Raw genomic sequence first — 22,050 nt, forward strand, 5'->3', positions numbered from 1 at the left:
TGGCAGGACCCTGTCCCCAGGGCCAGCGGCGCGGCTCAGGCAGGGATGGGGGCACAGGTAGTTGCAGCCCCACTGCTGGGACGCACAGCGTGGGCAGGGGAGTCTGTCCTTATAAATCTGGGATCCTCCTTCAAGAATACAGCCATGAACAAGCCATACATGTAAAGTACCCAGGCCCACGCCATCAGACTGTCCGTGATGAAGTGCAGTGATTACCAAGTCATGCATGTGCACCCCATCCACCTGTTCATGATGGTCTCTCCCTCTCAGGCAAAGAAAGAATTATCATCATTCCAGGACATCCTTTATGAGAACAGCATGTCCATCCTGAACCCATATTTGTTCACTTTGATCAACACTATCTTAATATCAGTTCTAAATCACAAAGCATCTGGACCTAGCGTATACCATTTTGATCTATCTCCTACGGTGTTTTAACTGGTTACACTGGAGGTGTCCTTCCCCTTGCACAGAGGCAGCGCTGCCTGAGAGGTGGCGTGGGGCTGGCAGGCCCAGCACAGCCACCAGCACCTGCCCTGTGAAGGGGTGAGGGTCAGGGGAGAGCCAGTCCTATCCAGCCCTGCATGGAGGATGTTGGCCACGCTCACTCCCACCAGGGCTGGGGAGTGGGAGCCTGGGCAGGGGGCATCTGAGTTAACATGGAGGTAGTCAGGGTGTGTATGGTGGTACTGAGGAGGAGGCCATCCTGGGATGCATCCCACAGAAAGACGAGGGAAGCTGAGGAGATGGCTTTGCTAACTCGAGATGCAGCCCAGCTGCTGACACCATAGCACAGGAGTAGTGTGGCTGGCAGCCACCCTTGTGTGCGCTGGGCTCATCCTACACACCATATACCTGCTGCCCTAAACACACCTCAAAGCAGCAACAGCCTGAGGGGTCCCAAACTCTTGTTGCCTTGCCCTTATCCCGAGCCTTTCACCATGGAGCAGCTGCACAGCTTGAGCTGCTCCCCACAACACCCGTGTCTGTGGCCATGGGATGGCCAGCTGGTAGGAGCCTGCTTCCCATTCTGTGGCAATCTGGAGGAAACTGGTCCAGCTGAATGGCTGCTGATCACCCATTGAGACTAGATGCTGCTGCTTCAGAAGAGTCAAAGCCTTTTCCTACAGTGCCTCCATGTCATTTGTGGTAACAAGGCAGAGACTCTTCAGTTCTTCTCTCTCCTTTCCCAGGGGTTCGTTTCAGCAGCTCAATTGATGTCAATGATGTGAAAGCCCTGGCTGCATTAATGACATACAAATGCGCCGTAGTGGGTAAGTACAAGGGGAACATAAAGCACATGGGGATTTGGGCATGGGATGGGGCTGTGATACAGTGAGTCAGAAGAGCCTGTGAGATGCTTTGAAAATCAGCATTGCTTTAGAAGTGCAGGATGTTCCTCTGGGCACGGATGTGTGAGGGCAAGGCTTGCTGTGGCTGCAGAATACACCGCTGGCAGTCCGGGATGTTCCTGTTAGCTCAGGGAACATAAAGCATTGTGCTCCTCAAATGAAGGCACCATGCCTGGGTTGTCATGGATTCAGCTCTACCTGGTAGTGTTTGTGGCAGGTTGAGGATTCGGATCCAGGTCCTGTCCTACCTTCAGCTCCATTCCACAGAAGCTGTCTGGTGTGGGGCAGGGCTGGCCCCTTCCCTGGACTCAACAAGGTCATGATTGCCGTGGTCACCTCCTCCCCCCCGAGGGCAGGGGAGCTGGCAGAGAACATCTGTCTGCCTTCCTCGTCTGCCTTTTCCAGATGTTCCTTGGTGGGTGTGAGGATCAATCCCAGGAAACAGAGAGTTCCTTCCCGTCCTTCCCCCATCGACAGCCTATAAGTCATGCTCCATTTTCCCAGTCCTCCCTCTCGTGCCCATCACAGCGATGCATTCTGACAGGCTGGCGAGTGGGGGGATGTTTGTGGTGAGTAACACTCACCCAGCGACTGTGAGAAGCAGCTTCTTGGGGCAGGGAGGAGGAGTAGTGAACTCTGGTTTATGGGTCAATGCATCTGGCCAGAGAAACACTGAAGGAGTCTGGAGTTGGGATGCTGATGCCGCTGCCTCCTATGCACATTAGCAAGGGGCTGGAAGGACAGGGAGCAAAGGCACCAGGAGTTTGCACATCTCTCTTTTTAATTTAGATCCAGCTGCTGTGAATTAACTCCCTGGAGACATCAGGGTTGTCCTGTGTGGGCAAAGCAGAGCAGGGCAGGGCAGGGCAAGGCAAGGCAGGGCAGGGCAGGGCAGGGCAGCTGCCTGATGCTGCACCATGGCTCCAGGATTTTTCTTGGGGCCTGTAGCAACAACTGTGTTTTGCTGTTCTTATAAAGGAACATGAGCTGGAGGAAATAACGAGGCGTTTTACTGTAGAAATGGCCAAGAAGAGATTTGTAGGTGAGCGTGGTGACTTGGGCATGGGATGGGGGCTCAGTACAGAAAAGCTTGTGACGTGCTCTAAAAGTCAGCAGTGCTGGGCAGGAGTAGAGGCAGCTGCTCATCACCATCAGCAGCACTCACTGTCCTGGGGCTCTGCTGTCCTTCACCCCTTGGCCCTGGCTACCCTGTGAATTAGGAGGGAGCCTTTTGTGGTGCTGAGCATGGCGGGGCTGGCCCGGGCTGCCTCTTGAGTTTAGTGGGTGCTGGTCACAAGGCAAAGACCTTCACATCCCCTCTTTACTTGAATGACTCTGTGAAAGGCAAGGCCTGAGGGAAGCAAGGGAGACGCTGGGGCATGGGCAGCACCATGCTTTGGCCAGGGAACTCCTTGGTGTGCCCAAGGACAGGACCAGCCTGTGGGAATCGCCTGGCTGTAACGTGCCATTGGTTGGAGCAGAGCAATCGATCTGCAAAGACATCATCTGACAGATTTTTCTACCCCTCCAGGGCCTGGGATCAATGTGATGGCCCCTGATGTCAGTACCAGGGAGCAGGAGACATCCTGGATAGCTCACACCTACATCCACACGCTAGGGTACTGGCTAAGCTCCTGCAGTGCTGCTTTGGAGCCCGGGATGCTGTGGGCTACGAGGGTTTGTGCCCAGAGGCCCATGCCACTGAGTCATTTCAGGTTTAGCTGAGGCTTAGAGGAAAGTCCTCTCTAGAGAACGTGCACCAGATGAGATCTTAACCTTCCCTCTCCCCATCCCAGTCTTGCAGGACATCAGTGCCCAGGCATGTGTGATGGGAAAGCCCATCTGCCAGGGAGGCACCCACGGGTGATGCTCTGCCACGGGCCAGGAGAGAGTTACATCACCAATACAGACCTCATGGACTGCATCAGCCTCAGCCACGGCTTGCCCAGCAGGACCTTCCCACTGCAGGGGAGTGCTCAGCCCAGCCAGAGCTTTGAAAGGAAGAACACTTCCTCAGCACCTTTCCAGGAGAGCTTTCGGCCTCAGTTCCTGCAGAGCTGCCTGGACGTGTTCTCCTGCATCTCTCCTCACCCTGTGCAGCTGGCAAGGCCTCTGAGCTGTGTTTCAGACATGCCCTGTGCAAAGCAGTTTCTAAGAGCTGATCTCTTAGAGCCTGGAACCAGCAGCCCAGGGGTGCTGCACTGCCCACACCGCACAGGCATTCCCAAGGTTTCTCTGTAGCCATCCTGCCTCAAAATGCTCACAGGGTGGAAGCTGAGGCTGGATCTCACCTGTGGAGCAGGCAGAGCAGAGGGAGAGTGGGCAGGACACAGCGGACTTTGCCAGACTCGATGGAACGAGCCGACCCCAGTGACAACTTCACATTTCTGCTCCCTCAAACTGGCTACAGCAAACCATGATGTTAGCTACAGCTTGTGGCTGCAGCCCCCATCTCTTCTGGGTGCTCTGTGGGTCTGGCCCACAGTGGTCTTGCCTTGCCCAGTGGCCTGAGAGCTCAGTGGGACCCTGAGGGTGCCTGTCCTACCTTTTCCCCTCTCCTCCCAGCCCAGGGCCTGCTCACAACCGCGGTGAGCTGCTTCCCCCTGCTGTAACTCCAGCAGCTCTTGCTCTCTGCCAGGCTCTGCTGTCCAGAGCCACTGATCAGACCTTTCCTATGGAGCCCACTGCTCTCTGCAAAGGAGAAAGAAATCAACTGGAAAGCGTGCAGCTGAAGTCCTGCCTCTCTTGGGGCAGAGGCTTTGCACCTGCTGCCCTGGAGTTGCTGCCCTCGGGAATTACTCTCCCTTTGCTCATCCCTTTCCTCTCCATCTTTCTGCTTCACTGATACAGCAGAGAGTGAGAAGGCTGAAGTCTTTGGCTGCTGTGTGTACAATTTTGCTGTGTTTAGGGGCTGTTTTTGTGGCCCCAGGAGCCAGTGTTGCTTTTAGGAGCGTGCATTTTGGGGCAGACAGTGTAAAATCGCCTGTTCTGGTGAGAAGAGCAGAGCGACGCCTGTGCTGGTGCCTTGGCAGCTGATCACACTCCCTCAGAGTGGGGTGCAGGAGGATTGTTCACAGTGTGCCTGGACGCTGCATGCTGCCCACCAAGGGATTGTTTCTCACTGGAGCTGGTTTTTTGTTGAGATGGGCTCTTAGAAACTGAACGGCACACTGTGCTTGGAACATCGCGTCCAGAGCTCTGAGGTGATAAAGACAGGCTGAGCCAGAAGCCCGTATCCTACGGGCTCTTGCTTTTCACAGCCTTCTGACTAACCAAGGAGATCTCTGTCCTGCCAGGTCCAAGTCTGCCTCCAGCCAAAACCTTCACCAAGAACTTCTAGATGAGGGGTTCCAGCTTGTGCTCCTCGGCTCAGGCTCCTGAGAGGTGGCTGTTACCAGAGCAGTGGGTCAGTTTTCCACGTTTGTCCCCTCTCCCCAGAGTGTCCCTGCTCTGTGTTGCTGCAGGGCTTTGGCAAAGTGAGACTGCACACCATCAAGTACCTGCACGGGTCTGGAGCCTGCTGAGTCTGTGTGTGGGAGGCAGACAGAGCCATTTACAGTCCCAGCAGGGTCCCAAGGAGCCTGAGGACACAGAGTAGGGGGCTGCCCCTTATCTCCTGCAGAGCCCAGCTCCAAGGGCAGTGCCCAGCGCTGCCAGGCTGGGCCCAGCACTCTCCTGCTCATTCCAGGGCCATGGCTGGCTTCCCAAAAGCAGAGCTGTGTGACGGCAGCATCCTGGGGAGGTCCTGCAACTTCCTTATCCCTGCTGCCATCGAGAAGCAGCTCACAAGGGAGAATGCACCTTGGGTACCAGCAAAGGTACAGACCTGGCTCCCAACAGGCTCTGCATCAGAGTGAGGGGTGGCAGCTGGGCCGAGCCTCTGCTTTTGGCACCAGGGAGGTATCACGTCACACACTGACAACTCACACGCTGAGCCAGAGGGACGGGGCCTGAGGCAGAGGTGGCAGGTCACATCATTGAGGGGGAGAGGAAAGCCTGAGCCCCTCCCTTTGCTGGCAGAGAGCCATGATTGTTGGAGTGTCCTTGTCCAGCTCTTCTGCCATCTCCTGTCTTCCCTGCTGTACCAGATCTTCCCCCCAGGGCAGGGAAGATGATGCCCTCGAGGGTACTGCCTGTCACAGGGTGGACACTGAAGATAATCATAGGCAGCAGCTAAGAGCGAGCAAGGCTACACACACCAACTCTCTCCCTTCACTGTGAGCTCTAGAGACCAAAGGGACAGGGCATGCTGGGATCTGGGACTCTCACACAGCCCAGGTCTTTTGCAGCCTGAGCCTTTAAATCACTCTGAGAAGCACGAGGCCTGAGCTTTTGCCCATCCCAAACAGCTCTGGCAGGGAGGTGTGTGCCCAGAGCCCTGCCACCAGAAGTGGCTTGGTGGGGGGATCCCAGCCACAGGGAAAGCAGCCTGTCACGGGCTTCTGCTTTCATTTCTTCCACTCATCTCACCTCTGCCCCACTCATGCTCCCAGATCATTGCAGAAGAATGGCCCCACTACAGCAGCAGCACATGAGATACTCCTGCAAAGAAACATCCTGGTCATCCCAGTCCATCCATCTCCAAGCACAGGGAGGGCTCAGGGCTCACAGGGCCCCATGGTGCTGTCAGCTGCACTGATGTGGATCCAGCTGGGCTCTGCCAGGCTCTGGGCTCAGGCAGGGCTGCTGGTGCTATCTCTGTCAGCCTGTTCACTGCCTTGCCCCCAGCTCCTAGGCACATCTCAGATGCTTGTTCTTCCCTTCTCAACCCTCATGGTTCTTGGCTGCAGCAACAATAGACCATGAGGTTCCTGACCAGTACCAGGGCGTTCTGTGGCTGCTGATGGGCCAAGATCGAGTCCTGCCACATCACTGAGGGTGTCAGAGCAGCTGCTGTCTGCCCAGCAGCAAGTACAGGGTTATGGCTCCAGGATTCATACATCCAGGAACCACAGGACTGTCTGTGAGGGCAGAGCTTGACAGTGTGGGGAGAGACCCAAGGCAGGGGAGCAGAGATTCCCAGATGGGTCATGGGTCTCGGGGCCACCCTAAGCAGGACCACTGTCTTGCACCCAGCAGAGGGGTTGGTTTTGATACATAGGTTTGGGAGGCCAACCTTTATCCTCTTCCACAAAGGATTCACTTGTTCTGCCCCTCAGGGTGCCCTCAGAGAAGGACATTATGTATTTGGGACTGACCTACACCACGGAGCAGTCAGCCAAAGTACCTACAAGGGCTCCTGCTCTCAGGCCCCTTGCCTCTCTGCAGAGACTCTGGGCTGTGTTTGAAGGTTGCTCACTCATAGAACCACACCACCACTCCTGAGGAGTCAGCACAAGGCCTGGGTTCATCATCCCAGTGGTGGCCATATCCCCACTCTGGATAAAACCTCATGCTCAGCAGTGCCTCTCATTGCTGTTGGGACAGGGCTCCCTCCCTCCATCCCCCTAAGCCTCATCTCCAGTGTTGCTCCGATGTGCCAGGGGGTGCAGGGGGTGCAGGGGGTGCAGGATGGAGGGGCTATGCCATCCTTCAGGGAGGTGTGCCTGGAGCCCACCCATGGGTGCAAGGTCTGTCCCAGGGCTGTACTGTTGGGGCAGCAGTAGGAGGGCATCTCCAGACCCTGCAGAGGGGATACCCTGCTCTCCATGCACGGTTGGTTTGAGTACATTCTCCCCTTGCTGTCTGCCTCTCAGCTCTCCTGAGTAAGGAGCTGCCACCTTACATCCCTCTGCCCCAGCTCCTTTACAGCCGTGCTGATGCTGGTTTGGGTCTGCCTGCCTGTGGCTGGCAGAATTGGACAGGGGAAGGGAAAAAAATGTCACTTGCTGTAGGGGAGGGGATAGTCCACAGTACAGCCAGCCCCAGGAACAGTCCTCTGGGTCCTGCAAGCACTGCTGCAGCTGGTGCAGAGACGGGGAGCAGAGCCAGGGCGGGGATTTGCAGGCATCAGCAAACCTGTTGTGTGGCCATGCTGACTGCTGCAGCTCCACTCGTTGCAGGCAGGGGATTAATCTGATAAACACGGTGGGGAGACTTGGACCAGCCTCCCACCCCAGCCTTGTGCTGCTCAAGGGGCTGGAGGCTGGCTGGGAAGCCAGGCTGGGTTGGTGGCCCTGTCCTGGGGGAGCTGAAGGCCCAAGGACTGCACTCTAGGGTGGGCACAGGACCCCCCTGCATCAAGGACATCGCTTAATGACACATGGCAGTCACCTGCCCTTGAGGTGGTCACTCTGCCACTGAGCTAGCCATGGATGCCACCCACGGATGCCACCCACAGCCCTGGCCCCTGAGCGGAGCAGGGTCAGGCAGGAAGGCAGGGATAGCAGAGAGGCTCCTGTTTGCTGTGCTCTCCCATTTACTCCAGGAGGTACCTTACAGACAGAGCAGCTCCTGCTGCAGGGAGGATGGGGGGAGGCCTGTGCCCAGGCCCCCAGCCCCCTCTGCTAACACTGGCAGCGTCTCTAGGGAGGGAACCAGTGCTGGAGCCCAGGACGATGTCTGTCCTTGTCCTGGCTCAGGGTTCTCAGCCCCTAAAGAGCCCTTGAACTCACCTGCAGAGGAAAAGCCCTGCAGCCAGCACAGGACACTGCCTGTGCCCCGGGCCTTGGGCAGCGTGTGGCCAGAGGCACAGGACACAATGACCTGCCACCGATGCAGTAACAAGCAGACAGGAAGGCATCTTGTCCTCAGAAGGACCCAGTTCAGAGTCAGCTACTCTGCCAAAGCCCCTCATTCCTCCTCCCAAAACCACCCTTCTCCCCAGGGAACCCACAACCAGGTCCAGGGGGCTACAGACAAGAGTTGGCTTTATTCACGGACACGGGGGCAGCTGTGTCACTGGCAGCTGCCCTCGCCTTGCACATCCAGCGACGGAGGCGGGGGGATATCCATGCCACGGCACAACACAGCGTCGGCACTACGGGACCTCGGGGTGGGGGGCACGGGCACCGCCACCACCCAGCAGGCTGGGCAGCGGCCTTGGGCACCCGGGGCTCACAAAGGCGAAAGACCCATCCACCCAGAAATAGAGAGAGAGATATGTATATATAAAAAAAAAAGATAGTTCCACGAGGACCAGAGCAGAACCACGGGGACACGCGTGCAAGCGAAATGTACAGCAGCCCACAGGCAGGGAAACATGCTTTGCCCAGACACAGCCACGCCGGGAGGCAGCCGGGGTTTATGGCGCTGGGAGGGACACAGCGATAAACCCAGGCTGCACACACACACACACCCCACTCACACACACACACTCGGGGGGTGGGACGCGGCGGGGGGGTTCTCACTGCTAGACACAATACAGAGACACAGACACGGTCCCTTGGAACGGAACTGGAGGAAGAACTCGTGAGCGAACGGGGCAGGAGCCCTCCTGCTCCTCCCTGGCCCGTGGGCACCGGCTGGAGCCGGCTGGGGAGGAGCAGGGGGCTCCTGGCGGTTCATTGTGCTGCTGGTGGAAGAGGCGAGGACGGGGGTCCATTATGCCTCTGGCTCGTATTCCTGGTATTCCTCCTGTGGGGTGGGGAAACAGAGAGACTGTGAGAGCCCCTGTGCCCCCTGGCTCCACGCCAACCCACCCACAGGGCTGTACACACAGGGTACCTGGGAGCAGGCAGGCTCCAGCCCCCGCTCTTTGCAGTGGCAGTAATCCCATCCCACTCGTCCCCTCACCTGTGGGGGCTCCTCATAGTTCTCCCCCTCTGGCTCCAGCAGCGGCTCGACCAGCGGCTCCTCCACGGCCTCCTGGGCCAGCTCCTCAGGCTGGGGGTGAACCAAGGGAGTCAGTCCTACACATGCTGTGCACTCACCCTCCCTGTCCCTGCCAGACCGGGGGCATTGGGCAGACACCAGCAACACCCCTGGGATACTGAGTGCTTCACATGGGGGGCACCAGTGGGGCAACCTGGGCCCCCAGCCCGCCTGGCTGGGAGGTGACAGGCAGGGGTCGGAGGGAGCAGGACCCAGGGTGTGTGATGGGTGCCGGCACCATGCAGGCCCTGGCAGGCTCCAGGCGCGGGCAGGGCCGCCAGAGCATCCTGCATCCCCGGCAGCGGAGGGTGGTGCTGGGTAAGCCCTCCCTGGGGCTGCCAGAGCGGCTGGCAGGAGGGAAAGGGGGGCGGCCGATGCAGCGGCGGCGGTGGCAGCGGTGGCCTCATTTCTTCAGCTGATGCTATTTTGGGCTAAGCTGGAAGCCAACGGCTCGTGGGGGAGGCGAGATGGGAACCCGCTGCCCCTCCCCGCCCCTCCGCTCCCGCAGCTGTCGGGTCAGCTCGAAGCCGCCGGAGCGATGCGCTGCGGGCCCCGCGCCGCCGGCCGCCATGCAGGGGCCTGCATGCGCACACGTCCGCAGCCGGCTCGGCCTGCCGGCCCTGGGCACGGCCAGGGCAGCTGCCCACCCCTGGGGTCCCTGCCAAGCCTAGAGGGGCGTGCTGGGGAGGGATCTCACCTTCAGGTCTGCAGGGAACTCCTCCTTCTTCACCAGTCCGGTGGCCGCCGCAATGTTGCCGGCGCCTGAGAAGGCCGCTTCGCCCAGCTGGGACGCCTGCTCCTTCGCCTTCTCGGCAACTGCAAGAGCCAGGGGTGCCATCAGCATCATTCCCTCCATGCCAGGGAGAGGCGCCCAGCCGCAGCCTCCTGCCCCACACCACCCAGGGTGGGCAGGATTGGGCCCTCCCCACCTCCCTGCCCGGGCGCTGGGGAGGGGAGGAGGCCGGGACGCTGCTCTGCAGCTGGGCAGGGAGTGTGAGCAGCCGCCACAAATCCTTCCTTGCGGGGCCCTGTTGTATAAGAGGCTTTAGCCGGGTGACATCAGTCCCTCAATTAGCCTCTGATCTTGTTAGCACGGCCAGGCTCTCGGGGCCAGAGCACCACGGCAGCGGGAAGATGGAGGGGACCGTACCTGAGGTGACGCCTTGCACCACGCCTTGGGTTTTACTGCCTGGGGGGAGAAAGAGACAGAGATGAGGTTAGAGGGGCCAGGTTTGCTGTTTGCTGTGCCTGGGCTCTGCCAGCCGAGCAGCAGTTTGTCTGCGCTCCAGCCTGGCCACACCAGGAGGCTGAGCACCTGCCTGGCTCCCTGCAAAGCTCCTCTGGCCCCCGTGGCAGCCTGGCCTGGGGCAGCACAGGGCCAAGGGCCACCGCCATGCGCCAGGCAGGGCAGAGACCCCACAGCCCAGCGCCACGCTGGGTAGTGTGAGCACAGGCTGTGCCACTGAGCGAAGCCTCCTGCAGAAGCCAGGATCCATAACCAGAGCCAGTGCCAACAGGGCACGGGAGCGGGCCAGGGCCGGGTGCTGCTGCTGGCCATGCCAGTGCTGTCAGGCACCCTTCAGGCACGGTGCCACTGCCCACAGACACCCAGACACCCCCCCCCAGATGGGAGCAGGGGGTCTGCGGTGGGGGAATGGCAGTGCCTGAGCAGCTCCTGCAGGATGAGGCTTCGGGGTGCTCCTGGAGCTGCTGGAACCCTGGGCAGGGTGGAGGTCCAGGGCAGGTGCCCACCACCGCTGAGGAAACAGCTCCGGGGCCTCAGCCCTCCCACAGAGCTGGTGCCCGCGGGAGCAGCGCGGAGCCCTCGCCGTGTGCCCTCCCTCCCGCTGCGGTCGGGGCTAAGCTTCGGCTCCCTCCCCGAGCAGCCCAACACCAGCGCCGGGCACGCAGCCTGCCCTGAGCTGCCTGCTCCCTGCCAGCCTCCCTTCCAGGACTTGGCGCTGAGCGCTGCCCGGCCCCGAGGGGCAGCGCAGAGGAATCCCCGCAGATGCCATCAGAGCCGTGGTGCGGGACATGCTCCAGGTCACGGCCTCTCCGAGGAGGACACAAGCGTCCCCAGCCCCACCGCTCCGAGCCGGGCACGTCCCAGCACGGGGATTGCCTCCTCCATCCCGGTCCCGCTGCGTTCCTGCCCCAGGGCATCCTCGGCGGGGACCGCGGGGCCCTGGCGCTCAGACCCCCGGAGGGTCCAGACGGATCCCGGGGGTCTCATCCCCTCGGCCTGGGAACCAGCCCGGACCCTGCCCCTGCCCGCGGGGCCCCGTCCGCGCCCCCCAAGCTCCGTGGGGAGGGGGCGAGCAGGGCACTGCGGACACCGGCCGTCTGCCCCGGGGCAGCTCGCCGGCGGCGGCGGGGGCGGTGGGGAAGGGGCCGGGGGAGGGATGGGGGAACGGGAGGGGGCCGGCGACGGGCGGGGACGGCCGGGGGATGCGCAGGAGGACGCAAGGGCAAAGGCAGGTGCAGGCAAGGGCAGGCGGCCGGGGCCGGGCAGGGATGAGCCGGGGGGGCGGGCAGGCCGAGCCGGCCCTTACCGACATAGAGGACGCCTTCCTTGGTCTTCTCGGCGGCCTCGGCCACCCCCTGCTTGGTCTTCTCGGCGGCGGCGACCACCCCCTCCTTGGCCTTGGACAAGCCCTTCATGAACACCTCCATGGCGGCTCTGCGGGGAGAGGCCGCACGGCTTCACCCCGCCCCGGCCCCCCCCCGCTGCCGCCCGCCCCGCGCATCCCCCCGGCCCCGCTCCCGCCCGCCCCCCGCCGCTCCCCCCGACCTGTGTGTCTGCGGCGGGGACGGGCGGGCCGGGCCGGGCCGGGCCGGGGGACGCGCGGGGCGGGCTCAGTGCGGCTGTGCCGGGGCCGCCTGCGCCGAGCCGCGCCGCGCGGGGGGGAGCGGGCTGAGCCCTGCCCGGCCGTGCGGAGCCGAGCCGAGCCGAGCCCGCCCCGCACCGCACCGCATGGGCCCCGTCCCCGCGCCGTCCTCTCCCGTCCCCGTCACGTCTCGTCCCCATCCCACCCTCTCTCTGTCCGGTCTCCTCCTGATCCCTACCTGGTCCTGATTCTGTCCCCTTGCCTCTACGTGCTGTCCCCATCCCATCCTGTCCCCATCCTGTGCTTATGCCATTCCTGTTCACCGTCCCATACCCCCCTCTCCTCATGTTCTCATCCCACCCTATCCCCACCCCATCCAGTTCTGATCATATCCTCTCCCCATCCCACCGCATCCCATTCCTATCCCATCTCATGCCACACTCTCCCCATCTCTTTCCTTTCCCATGTTGTTCCCACCTCAGCCTGACACTATCTCAGTGTCCCGTCCTGCCCTGGCCCACACCACCTTGGTCCCACCTTACTACACCCTACTCCCCTCCCAGATCCCATTCCACTCTCACCCCCTGCCCTAAGGAGGATTCCTCCATCTCCCTGTTCCCAGGAGGGACAGGTCTGTGTGTCATGCCCCTGTAGCACACCACCCTCCCCCCTCACAAGTTGCAGCTGGGGCTGCCTCATCCACCCGCCTGTGGGTACTTAAGAGCCAGGGCAGGGTGGGGAGGTTGGGCTGGTCGGGATGGCTACTGGGGAGCAGGTGAGTGATCTCTGTGTGAGCTGTGGGTGGCTGCAGAGCCTCGGCAGCCCTTCCATCCTCTCAGGACTTCAGGCTCCCTGTCTGTGGTGTGAGGGAGGCTGAGGGTGCTGCAGGCTCCCTGCTGGGGTGGCCGTGGGGCTCCTCAGGGCTGTTCCTCCTTCCCCAGCGGAGGCAAGAGGAGCGGCGGCGGCAGAAGGCTCAGCAGCAAGAGCTGCTCCTGGCAGAGAGCCTGGGCAAGCATCCCCTGCAGAACAGGTATGGGGGGCCAGGCCATGGGCAGACTCTCCCAGTGTTGGGAGGGGGATGCTGGGGCTGGAAGGGGGCTCCAGCATGGCTGAAGATCCCCCATCTTCCCTCCCCAGATGGGCACTGTGGTTCTTCAAGAATGACAAGAGCAAGATGTGGCAGGCAAACCTGCGCCTCGTCACCAAGTTCAGCACTGTGGAGGACTTCTGGGCGTGAGTGTCCCGTGGGTGGGCAACGTGTCCCCTCCAGAGAGGTTTCACTGCAGGGGAGTATAAGGCCAGAGGAGGGTGCTGGGGGTCCCTGAGGCATCTCTTCTCACCTGCTTGTGTGTCTTATTTCCCCCTGGTGCAGGCTGTACAGCCACATCCAGCTTGCCAGCAAGCTCACATCTGGCTGTGACTACTCCCTCTTCAAGGTTTGTCACCCCTTCCACAGCATATCCCCCCTCAGAGCCCTCTACAGCACCCACCATTATGGGGGCATGCTGGGTGTTGATGGGGCTGGCAGGGTGCTCTGGCCATAGAATGGGAGGGCAAGCCTGACTGGTTGCCTGGAGCCCCTTGAGCTGGCTCTGTCAGGGTGCTCAGTGCCCCTGACCATCCCCTTGCCTGGCCCTAGGATGGCATCGAGCCCATGTGGGAGGACAGCCAGAACAAGCGTGGCGGGCGCTGGCTCATCACCCTGGCCAAGCAGCAGCGGCACACCGAGCTGGACCGGTTCTGGCTGGAGACGGTGAGTGTGGCCCCGCTCAGGCTGCCCCACAGGCTCCGTCCCTGTGCAGCTGCCAAGCCCTGGCAGGGACTATCCTGGGCTCCTCTTCCCCCTCCAACAGCTGCTGTGCCTCATTGGAGAGATGTTTGACGAGTACAGCAACGAGGTGTGTGGGGCCGTCATCAACATCCGCGCCAAGGGGGACAAGATTGCCATCTGGACTCGGGAAGCAGAGAACCGGGAAGGAGTCACCCACATCGGGTAACGTGGGGTCTGGGGCGGGCAGGGGGGATGTGTGAGGGCAGCTTCGTGGGGAATGGGATCCCTGGGCATGGAGCCAGAGGGGGAGGAGCAGCTCTGCCCTGTTCATGCAGCCCCTTCTCTCCTCCAGGCGCATCTACAAGGAGCACCTGGGTCTGTCGCAGAAGGTGGCCATCGGGTACCAAGCCCACGCAGACACGGCCACCAAGAGCGGCTCCCTCGCCAAGACCAAGTTTGTGGTGTGACTGTGGGGGGAGCAGGGCACTACCCGTGGGGTCCCTCTGTCCCCTCACACAATGAATGGATGCAGATGAGCTCTGTCTGTGTGTCCAGGGCTGGGCCAGGGCTCTGGCACCCTGGGGTGGCTCTTGCTCGGGGACAAGTGGGGCTCCATCTCCTGGGTGGAAGCACAGAGCTGGCATTGTCTGGGCATCACTGTGGGCTTGGGCTACTGCCTGTGGCCTCCTGCATCCCTAGTGCTTGGGACCAGTGCCCCTTTCCCTGGGGTTGTGGGGGTGTCCCTCTGCTCTGGGGGGTCCTGGATAGTCCCCATGAGGATACTGGGCTCTGTCCTCACCTAGATGAGGTACAGGCACAGCTCACTGCCCTGTGAGCCTGCATGTGAAAAGGTGTACCAGAGCCCAGCTCCTCTGGGTCAGCTCAGCCTGGGGAGATGGTCCTTACCTCTCCCAAGCCCCTGTACATCTGTGGGACACAAGTCTGACTTGTTGGGAAGACCAACTCCCCAGGCAATGGCTGCCCAGCATCCCAGCAGGCTGGGGCTGCAGCACAGCATCCCCCTCACACAGCTGACCTAAACCTCTCTTTGCCCATGTCTCCTCCCACAGGCACCTGCAACAGAGCTGGTATGAAGCTTATTTGCTTCCCAAAGGTTTATTGGTGCTAGACACGGAGCTTCACACTCCATTGAGCCCTGGGAGTTTACTGACTCCTTTCCATGTCTTGTGTCTTCTGCTGTCTGTCCTTGCCCCAGACTAAGTGTCCCCCTTAGTCCCCACCTGCTCCAGCCCAGCCTAGGTTCTCACCTTTAATCTTTTGTGGTTTTGCCTGTTGGGTCTGTCCTTCCCCTCCACATCTGTCCAGGTTCTTGAGGTGGAGCTGCCTGCTCACCTCCTGACATTGCTATCTGCACTGGTGGCCTGTGTAGGGCCTGTGCTGGCCTGGTGCTGCCTTGCCTGGGGCTGCCACTTGCATCTGGGGTTTGTAGAGAGTGATTCCCACAGCAGGACATGGTCCTGAGTGTCTCCCATGTTGCACTTGGTTGAGGCAGATGCTGTTTCAGCTCTGCAGGCAGCACTGGGACTAGGGCTGCCTATAGTCCAGCCTGCACGCTGGAGCGTGCTGAGCCTTGCCAGGGCTGCATGGAGCTCTGTCCCTGGGATTCCATTGCCCCTCTCCAGGGCCAGCAGCCCTGCAGCTCCCCTGAGACAGCTGTGCCAGGGCTCTGACTGCCCTCCTGCCCCTTCATTGCCCCTTGGGCCAGGCAGGTGCTGCCTGAGAGGGGAGGTGAGAGTGTGTCCCTGGCCTGCAGGGTGCCAGACTCTGCCATCATAGAATCACAGAAGGATGTGGGGTGGAAGGGACTTTAAACATCATCTAGTCCCAACTCCCCAGCCATGGGCAGGGACACCTTCCACTAGAGCAGGTTCCTCAACTCCCCATTCAGCTTGGCCTTGAGCCCTGCAAGGGAGGGGGCATCCACAACCCGTCCCAATGCCTCGCCACCCTCCCAGGGCACAACCCGTTCAGTGCATCTCATCTACATCTCCGTTCTCTCGGCTGGGAGCCCCGCGGCGGGAGAGCGCGCAGGGGCAGCGGCTGCTGCCTGCAGCGCCGGCCGCTCGCCACGCGATGGAGCCGCTCGCCCGGCCTTGGCCAGCTCCGGCACGGGCAGCACGCCCTGCCCGCCGTGGGGCACGACCCACGGCCCTGCCCGACGGGGAGCGTCGCAGCTGCTCCCACCGGCCCCGTGGGCAGCAGCCACGCGTGGGACGCGAGGCGTGGGGCTGGCAGCGATGAGGCTGGGGAGGAGGGGGTAGAGGCTGGAGGGGTACGTGACATGCTGACATCCCCTTCCCCATCGTTAATGGCTCCTGTTTCTATCCCCCCCACCCCCAGCAGCATGAAGTGGGTGAGGGCCAGGGGCTGCTTATCCCTCTGCCCTTTCAAAGTGCTCCTCAGTTCTGTGTGGCCCCCATAAGCCCCCCACCTGCCTCTGGGGCTGTCGCCCCCAGGCCATGCTGGTACCTTGTCCCCTGAGCCCACAGTGGGTGCAGTGAGGGGGGTGTGCTCATAGGGCCCCCTGTGATACCTGGGGGGTGGTAGAGGCTGCTCCACACTGCCAGGGTTCATTGCCATTCGTGTGCAGCTGCTGTGGGATTTTATTTGATTGGAAAGGTAATAGAGGCCATTTATCTCAGAGGCGTTATGTGCTCCTGGCAGCCCTGAGGCACAGCCAGGCTGGGGGGCTGGCAGTGCCCACCCAGAGCCCACCCTTTGGCAACACGATGGCTTCCATCCTCAGCTCCTGCACCCGGGATCCCTGCCTGGGGGGCTGGAGGGTGCTGGACTGTGGGGAGTGCACTTGGGGACCCCCCAGATAGGCACAGTGGTGGCCAGGAGCTACCCCGTGAGCCCAACAGAGCCAGGACTGTCCTCAGCCTGTCTCAGGCCGGGCAGCTGTCCCAGCTGGCAGCCAAGCTGGCAGCCCTGTCAATAATCATAATTGAAAACTAATACTAATCAAAAGAGAGAGGCAGATGGCAGCAGACAGGCGGCTGGGCTGCAAGTGGGGGCAGGGGGCACTGGGGAGAGGGAGCCAGCAAGGACGGGAGGGCAAGGAGGCAGTGGGGCAGGAGCTATGGGTCAGGGTGCTGTGGGGTCCAGCAGGGATGGGAGGTGCAGGGTAAGGGAATGGCAGGGATGGGGGATGTGGGGCCGGGTTGCTGTGGGGCAGGGCAGGCATAGGGACAGCAGCATGGGGCTGGGCACGGTGTGGGTCGGCAGTGCAGGTACCCACGCAGCAGGGTCACCTTGCCGGCAGCTGGTGCGCAGCCAGGGCCAGGCACCAATGGCCTGCGCCTCGCCTGGGCACGCTGCCAGCCGGCCTCTCCCTGCGCCGCAGCCCCGATGGCTCCCGCAGCAAAGACAGCCCCTGCCTCCTGCCCCTGGCACGTGCCTACTGCCCGGGTGGGTGCCGACACACATCCCGCTGCGACCCGCGGGCGCTGCAGGGTTAAAATCCCCCGAAGTAGCTGGGGAAGGAGCTGCTGGCTCCGAGGCAGGACACGTGGGCTGGGGAAGAACAGGCAGCGCTGGCTCACCGTGGGAGTGGGCAGGCAGCGCGGCTGCCGGCGCTGGGGCTGTGCCACGCTGTTCCTGTGGGGCCTGCACCCACCCCCCTGCCCCGTCGCCCACCCGGGGGTCACACGGATGCTCTGGGCCTCACGAGGGGAGAAGGGCACGCAGGCCACCTCCATCCCTGGGTACCACCAGCATCCCCTGAGTGTCCCTGGGGGAGATGGGCCCCCCATGAGGTGTACCATGCCCACTCTGCCCACCCTGATGAGGGCACAGGCTGAGCTCACCCTCTTCAGAATCACCGTGGCATGTGGGGAGGGGTACCCAGGGTGAGGGGTACCTACAGTGCACCGTTCCCATGACAACCTCCCCGGAGACAGCAGCCAGTGCGGGAGATGTGGGAGGCGGGGGGCCCATGGTCCCCTCCATGCTTGGTAAGACACGGTGGGGTGCAGCAGAGGGGCTGCACCCATGAGGTTTGCTCCTGGCCTTTGGGCTCAGCCTGCCCTGTCCTGTTCCCTGCCCACAGGCCCCGCAGTGTGCGGCAGTGCTGGTGCTGCTGGGTTTGCACGTGGGTGGTTGGCATGGATGGGACTGCACAGAGAGGAAACAGTTAAGTGCCAGCAGCAGATGAGGGAAAGAGAGGGGACAGTGTCTCCTGTACCTGAGAAGGGTCCCTCGCTGTCACTTCTCATCTGGGTAGCAACCAGGCTCCTGCAACACGGCTCAGCACTCTCCTTCCCCGCAGGGACGGGCTGGCACTTTATGCTTGGCAGAGGCGGGTGGGGGGAGGGAGCGGGTGGGTTGGGGACAGGGATGGGGACAGGGACGGGAGCTGCGTGGCCACAGACCCACAGGCATCAGCCCTGCAGGCGCAGCTTCAGCACGGTACTGCAGCAGGCTGCGGGCAGAGCCAGCCCTGCCACCCTGCCCTGTGCCCCTCTGCCCACCACCCCTTTGGCACATGCCCACGGAGCCTTGTCCCCCCCTCAGCCACTGTGCCCACACTGTCCTCCAGCCTCCTGCAGCCCCTGCCCACATCCCCATCGCCCACTTCCCCCAGCCAATGTCACCGGCCTGGAGGGACCGTCCTTTGCCTTCCCCCACACAGAAGCATCCCCAACACCTGGGAAAAGAGGAGGCTCCACCAGAACCCCCATGTCCTCCAGCCCCTCTCCTTGGGAGGAAGCAGCTGCCAGCCCCAGAGCTGCCAGGGCACGGGGCAAATGGCAGGCACTGCCACCAGCGCCTGTCCTTTCCCTCCTGGCCCTGTGCACCCTGGTGTCCCAAAGGGGCTGGTGATGCCGTGGGGCTGCCGTGCTGCTGGGCAGAGTGCCTTTCTACCCCAGCCTCTCTGGCTGGGAGGGCTGGTGTTTCCCAGGCGGTCGATTCACCCATCGATCCTGCGCAGCTCTGCCGGCTGCTCTCCCACCGCCCTGATAATTAATTGGCTGCTGCTGCTGCTGCTGCTGTGGGAGTAGTGCTGGGCACCCAAAGTGCCAGGGCTGCCTGCACTCTGTCCTGCTTGTGAGATCACAGCCCTTGCCCCACACATGGCCTGGAGGCCCCGTTGGAGCTGGCACCCACACTTGACCCACCTGTGCCTCAGAGCAGGGGTTGGGGAGGGGGCTGGCAGCCCCTGGGCTGAGGTGAGGGGTAAAAGGGACTGTGAGGCAGGGGGAGCACGTGGCCACTTTTAGCCCTGATGGCTGCCCATGTCTAGGACATCTTCCCGCTGCCTGCAGCTATGCCCACCCCAGCCTGCGCCAGCCCCTGCCAGGGGCAGGGACACAGACAGGGACACTGCCTTTGTGGCGGGCTGTAATGAGATTTCTGCTTGGCTGCCTGGATAGAAAATCCCAGCTGAAGGATGCAAAAAGCCTCTCTGAGTCCTAACAGCCCCCTGCCCAGCCCAGAGTGTATGAGGGTGCCCACACCCCAGAACCCACAGTGCTGCCAAGGGGATCATCGGCACCAGCTCAGACCAGGACAACTCATTGCACCGGCTGGCACAAGGCACCCGTGGGATATGCAGTGGCTTCACTACCCACTCACCCCATTCCCCACACTGCTAATGGTGCAGCCACCTCATGCCTGAACTGGGGGTGCCAGGACCCCGGGCTGCATGCCACCACTGTGCTCATTCACCCGTCTGCCAGCAGCCCAGCACCACCAGCCTCCAGTGCTCTCCCATGAGCTCCCGGTGCCACGGCACTGTGTCCACAGGACCCATGTCTGCAGCATGGCTACTCTCTGCCCCAGCTCCTCCAGCCACCCCGTTTCCCCCCACAGCAGCAGCAAATCCATTCTCCTTCAGAAGGGGGGAGAGGCCCCCGGGCTCTGGGGGCTGTGGGGAGTGGGCTGTGCCAGGATGGGCTTTGCCACGCATCTTAAGGGAGCTCTTCCCACCCCCGGCGCCGTGCACTGTTAATCTACTCTTGCAAATGGCTAATTTTGAAAATCCTCTTATCAGAATTAGGTCCTCAACATCCATATTTATTTACTTTTCATTTTCATAATCTTTCTGTTCTTCTTGAGGCTGGGGCTGTTCTCAACAGCTCCGTTTCCAAGCATCCCTGTGCAGAATAAGGCCCAGGATGTTCCCCACCGTGCAGTGCCACGCCGTCCCCTGCTGTGCCACGCTCTGGCACGTGTCCCTCACACAACACACACGTCCCTCACCCTGAGCTCTGACATCACCACCAGCAGCATCGATGCCCACTCCCAGCAGAGCAGCCTCCTGGCCCAGCACTCAGCACAGCCCGATCCCTGCCCGGGGGCCACATCCTGCTCGCGGGGCCATGCATTATGCATTGTTTATTCGTCAGCACCTTCCCTGTTTGTAACTCAATTAGGCAGACGGCGGTTTTGCTAATGCAATGGTGTTTAATATTCGACTTCCTTAAATACCGCAAATGGATGGGGAGGCAGCGCCGGGCGATCCATTATACATGAGCTCAAATACCTATTTAAATATTTGATGGGAGTTTAGAAAATCTCGGGGCCGGCCTTGCCCGCGGCTGCCGGGGCCGGGCGGGAGGTCGGGCAGGGCTCGGGCAGGGGCTGCGGGGGCCCGGCGGCAGCGGTGCGGTGCCGGGGCCATGCGGGGAGCGGGCAGCGGTGCCAGGGCCGCGCCAGCCGCGGGGAAGTGAGCGGCAGCCGCGGCCCACCGAGAGTGGGTGCCACTGTTTGCGGGATGATGCCCTCCCTCCACCCCCGCCCTAGTGGATGTTTTTCGGGAGAAAGCCCTGGCACAATGGCCGTGGCACGCGGCTGTGCCACGACCGCAGCGCGCTGGAGAAGAGAATTAATTTTTAATTCCATCTTAATTACTGTGAGTAATAATCCATTCACAGCACCCCGTGGGGCCGGCGCTGCCGGCGTCCCCCTGGGGCTGCGGCGGTTGCGGGACGCCCAGGACCAGAGCGCGCTGTGCTGGGGGCACGGGGTCAGCCCAGCACCACGCTCCTCTCCTTGAAGCCCCCCGAGTCCTGGAGCTCCCCCTGTAACTGAGGCCCCCGCACCACCCCGGCGAGCAGTCAGGGGTCTTGGGTGACCCCATGCCCACGAGCCAGGCTGGCACAGCTCCTTGGGGACGGGACTCAGGGCTCCAGCAGCTGTGGAGCAGGATCTGGTTCATCCGTCCCCTCAGCTCCGAGAAAGAGGAAGAGCGAGCGGAATTGAAAGTGATGTCCCCAATCTGTATTAATTAGAGTATATTAATTCGTCAGTGCGTCCTGGCACTTCGCTACTGACGGCCCAGCCATGCCAGCCTGCGGTGCGGGAGGGACACGCAGGGTGATGCCACATGGCCTCGGTGCCGCACCCGCAACGGCCCCGCGTGTCACCAGCACACGCTGAGGGAACGGGGCACAGCCACGGCGGGAGCGGGCACCACCAGCACCCCGGGGTGTGCGGCAGGGCAGAGCAGAGCAGGGCGCTGCGGTGGGAGCGTTGTCACTGGCGCTGCCGGCACAGAGCCAGGAGCGGGAGCTGGAAGCCATCCCGGGAGAGCAGCGCAAGGAGCAGATGGGGCTGGCACCGCACCGGGGGCCCCAAGCACCCTCCCCGCTGCGCTGCCCCAGGGCAGCACTGTGCTGAGCCCCCAGCACAGGTGCCATCTGCGACGGGTACCCCCCACCGCCTGCCCAGGAGGTCCGGCCACCACGGGAGCCCGGGCTGGGGGTCTCAGCGCTGCAGGGGAGCTCGCCCCGGTTCCCATGGCAGCCCCTCGGGAGCTCACGTGAGACGCGGTGACTTCAGCAGGAGCAGATGGAGCCGCGAGGAGTAAAAACATCCTGTTTCCATGCAAATGCCATCAGTAATAAGGAGCCAGCCCGAGGGAGGGTGGTTATCGCTGTGCCGGGGCTCTGCCCACAGTGGGTTGAAGGTGTCCTTCGCTGGATGGCCCCACCAGCGCTCGTGTGGGATGTGCCAGAGCTCGAGGAGCCGAGAGTGGGCATCCATGGGTGCCGCACCGCATGCGCCGCCTCGCCTGTGCATGTGGCCGGCGCTGACACGGGAGATCCCGGACCAGGGCTGTGACGGTGGGAGACGGCTCTGGCCTCACCCCGGGGCTTTGCCCAGCATCCAGGGCGGATGAAGGGCACGGCACAGCCGGTGCCACCTGGGAGAGCCGCTCTGGCTTCACACCTGCTTCAGCTCTCGAAGGCGTCAGAGCGGTTGTTAATTGTTCCTGGAGCCGCTAATGAAACTATCGCTGTGTGGCGCTGGGAGCTGCTGCCTGGCCCCTGCCCGGCCCCCCGCGCTGGGCACAGTGGGCAGCTTGGTACTGCTGGCATAG

At 62.1% G+C, this 22,050-nt stretch overlaps 2 protein-coding genes and 1 pseudogene across 4 annotated transcripts; 2 read left to right on the forward strand and 1 right to left on the reverse strand.

Annotated features, from left to right (window-relative positions):
• The first annotated feature begins 1,671 nt into the window (after window positions 1-1,671).
• Window positions 1,672-5,887, forward strand: LOC133626093 (glutamate dehydrogenase 1, mitochondrial-like; annotated as a pseudogene).
• Window positions 5,888-8,786: 2,899 nt separating this feature from the next.
• SNCB (synuclein beta) lies at window positions 8,787-11,777 on the reverse strand. Of its 3 annotated transcripts, XM_062002726.1 has the most exons (5): window positions 11,657-11,777; window positions 10,255-10,293; window positions 9,802-9,920; window positions 9,027-9,116; window positions 8,787-8,867 (listed from the first exon to the last, which is right to left on the reverse strand). In XM_062002726.1, the coding sequence occupies exons 1-5, from the start codon at window positions 11,775-11,777 to the stop codon at window positions 8,835-8,837; spliced, it is 402 nt and encodes a 133-aa protein (XP_061858710.1). In that variant the 3' UTR covers window positions 8,787-8,834. The 3 variants fall into 3 exon arrangements, with proteins under 3 accessions (XP_061858710.1, XP_061858711.1, XP_061858712.1); XM_062002727.1 differs by lacking the exon at window positions 10,255-10,293; XM_062002728.1 differs by lacking the exon at window positions 9,027-9,116 and having other exon boundaries at window positions 8,835-8,867.
• A 912-nt stretch (window positions 11,778-12,689) lies between these two features.
• EIF4E1B (eukaryotic translation initiation factor 4E family member 1B) lies at window positions 12,690-14,170 on the forward strand. The gene is made up of 7 exons (XM_062002557.1): window positions 12,690-12,707; window positions 12,874-12,962; window positions 13,070-13,165; window positions 13,305-13,368; window positions 13,572-13,685; window positions 13,786-13,925; window positions 14,056-14,170. The coding sequence occupies exons 1-7, from the start codon at window positions 12,690-12,692 to the stop codon at window positions 14,168-14,170; spliced, it is 636 nt and encodes a 211-aa protein (XP_061858541.1).
• Window positions 14,171-22,050: the final 7,880 nt, after the last annotated feature.

Source organism: Colius striatus, chromosome 9 (genome assembly GCF_028858725.1).
Source record: "Colius striatus isolate bColStr4 chromosome 9, bColStr4.1.hap1, whole genome shotgun sequence".
Classification (NCBI taxonomy): domain Eukaryota; kingdom Metazoa; phylum Chordata; class Aves; order Coliiformes; family Coliidae; genus Colius; species Colius striatus.

Excerpts from the sequence above, each read along its gene's own strand:
- EIF4E1B (XM_062002557.1), top strand. Across the intron at positions 12,963-13,069 it reads AAGCATCCCCTGCAGAACAG|ATGGGCACTGTGGTTCTTCA; the intron begins GTATGGGGGGCC and ends TTCCCTCCCCAG. Across the intron at positions 13,166-13,304 it reads ACTGTGGAGGACTTCTGGGC|GCTGTACAGCCACATCCAGC; the intron begins GTGAGTGTCCCG and ends CCCCTGGTGCAG.
- SNCB (XM_062002726.1), bottom strand. The coding sequence starts at position 11,777 with ATGGAGGTGTTCATGAAGGGCTTGTCCAAGGCCAAGGAGGGGGTGGTC. Across the intron at positions 10,294-11,656 it reads GGAAGGCGTCCTCTATGTCG|GCAGTAAAACCCAAGGCGTG; the intron begins GTAAGGGCCGGC and ends TTCTCCCCCCAG. Across the intron at positions 9,117-9,801 it reads AGTTCCCTGCAGACCTGAAG|CCTGAGGAGCTGGCCCAGGA; the intron begins GTGAGATCCCTC and ends GTTCACCCCCAG.